This window comes from Aplysia californica, unplaced genomic scaffold (genome assembly GCF_000002075.1).
Source record: "Aplysia californica isolate F4 #8 unplaced genomic scaffold, AplCal3.0 scaffold00054, whole genome shotgun sequence".
Classification (NCBI taxonomy): Eukaryota; Metazoa; Mollusca; class Gastropoda; order Aplysiida; family Aplysiidae; genus Aplysia; species Aplysia californica.
In genome coordinates this window covers 384,548-386,211 of record NW_004797324.1, presented here as the reverse complement: position 1 = coordinate 386,211, position 1,664 = coordinate 384,548, and the positions used below count along the sequence as shown (strand labels likewise).

Sequence of the window (1,664 nt, the reverse complement as noted above, 5' to 3'; positions counted from 1 at the left end):
CCTTTTACAGTGTAGCAGCCCTTTCGTGGATTATTATTTTATTAGTGCTTTTTTGTGATGGTGAAAGGCGAAACTCGTATTTTGTGATTGTGAAGGACTAGACAGCAATACACTAAAGCAATGTAAATCAAGAGAGGAGTTAATCAAGACAGATCTAATCTAAAGCAATAGAGATCTAGAAGCCAGGTGTGACTGTGAAAGGCTAGACAGCACTGTAGATATAAAATGCCACCGCAGCGTAGACCAGTAGGAGCAGTGGCGCCAAGGCGTCGACCCCAAGCAAAGCCGGGTACTCAGCCAGTTTTATTATACTATTATAAACTCTTTGGTTGAGGCACAAACAAATGTTCACTCACGCAATATGCATAAGGCTCTGGCCATACTGCAAGTGATCTCCGCTGTTCTGCTCTGCTCTCCCCGCTCTGTTTGCAGTGGCCAGAGCCTGGTAGATCACTAGCTGGCCATCGGAACATCATAAAACAACCATGAGCATGTTAAAACATGTGCATTTAAGACCCAAAGAGAGCAAAGTTAGATTGGAGATACTTAAAGTCACTCGTTAAAAAAAGGCAAGTTACCTGTACATGTATTTATAATCTCAAACCAAAAGTTGCTTGCTCAATTATTTTTATTCGTTCGCTTTTGGTTGGGCTTGGTTTATCTAACGTTTGGTATTTTGCATTTTGAGTCGCCACTTATTGTAAAGGAAAATGTGGATTTCAAGCAAAGAAGAAAAGTGGGGGGGGGCGGTGATTGTTTTTTGTTCTTTTGTTACTTTTTTTGCCAAGATGGCGGCCGAAGCCTACTATTTTACATGTTGGGCCACCAAGGGATCTTTAACGTGCGCAACTTGCACACGGGACCTCCGAGATTTTTTCCCCTTATCCGAGAAGGCAAGATGTGGATCTTTCTCAGCATAAGATCAGAAAGCGTGGCTGAAAGAGAACAGTAAGAAGGAGACATGGAGTAGCGTCAGGAAAGGTGCAGAAAAAGTCAGGAACTCACAGGGGGGGGCAAGGAAGGTAAGGGGGTGGAGGCAGAAAGTGGAGACGAAAGCAGACGTCAGAATATCTCGCCCCAACATTCTTTGGTGTTTGTCGCTTGTATGGTGAAAGGGCGCGGCGAGGTTGGTGACTCTACTCTAGCGCCGGCTACGTATTTCCTACAGATTAACTCTCACCAAACTGGAGCAAGCAAGGGTCGAGCATGGTGCAAGTGAGGGGAAAGGGGCTTGACTCTCTCCCCACGTTAACTCACTAAACACTCGCTAAAAACACACTCATTCAAAACACACGTACTGATTTGCGATTAGTCATGTCTAACTCACAAAGTTAATTTGTATCGTTTTCTCCCATTCAGGTTCAGTCAAGATACCGGCGTTGTTCACCATGACATCCACTCGGCCAAAGGTGGACACAGCTTCTTTGAAGGCAGCTGAGAGTAAAAACAAACATGGAAAAGTTGAGGATACCATGTACTTATAGTAGACATTCCTGGGGGGGGGGTCAGAGGAAAAAGGGGGAAGGGATGGGGAGGCGGAGGGGTGGGGGTGGTTTTTGCTTCAACTGAGGAGTTTTGTGAGTGAACAGAGGGTTTCCTTCCATTCCACATATGCAAATGAAGTTACTTAAAACATGTGGGCACGTGTACAAGCATGTACAACT

The 1,664-nt window shown here is 45.0% G+C and overlaps 1 protein-coding gene across 1 annotated transcript in view; it reads right to left on the bottom strand.

The window, feature by feature from the left end:
* Window positions 1–352: 352 nt before the first annotated feature.
* Window positions 353–1,664, bottom strand: part of LOC101852605 (15-hydroxyprostaglandin dehydrogenase [NAD(+)]-like) — a 13,841-nt gene continuing 12,529 nt past the window's right edge. Inside the window, exons 3-4 of the mRNA XM_035968370.1 lie at window positions 1,328–1,434; window positions 353–457 (exon numbers count right to left, since the gene is read on the bottom strand). Of these exons, the coding sequence (XP_035824263.1) occupies window positions 353–457; window positions 1,328–1,434 (212 nt within the window). The remainder of the gene's footprint in view (window positions 458–1,327; window positions 1,435–1,664) is intronic.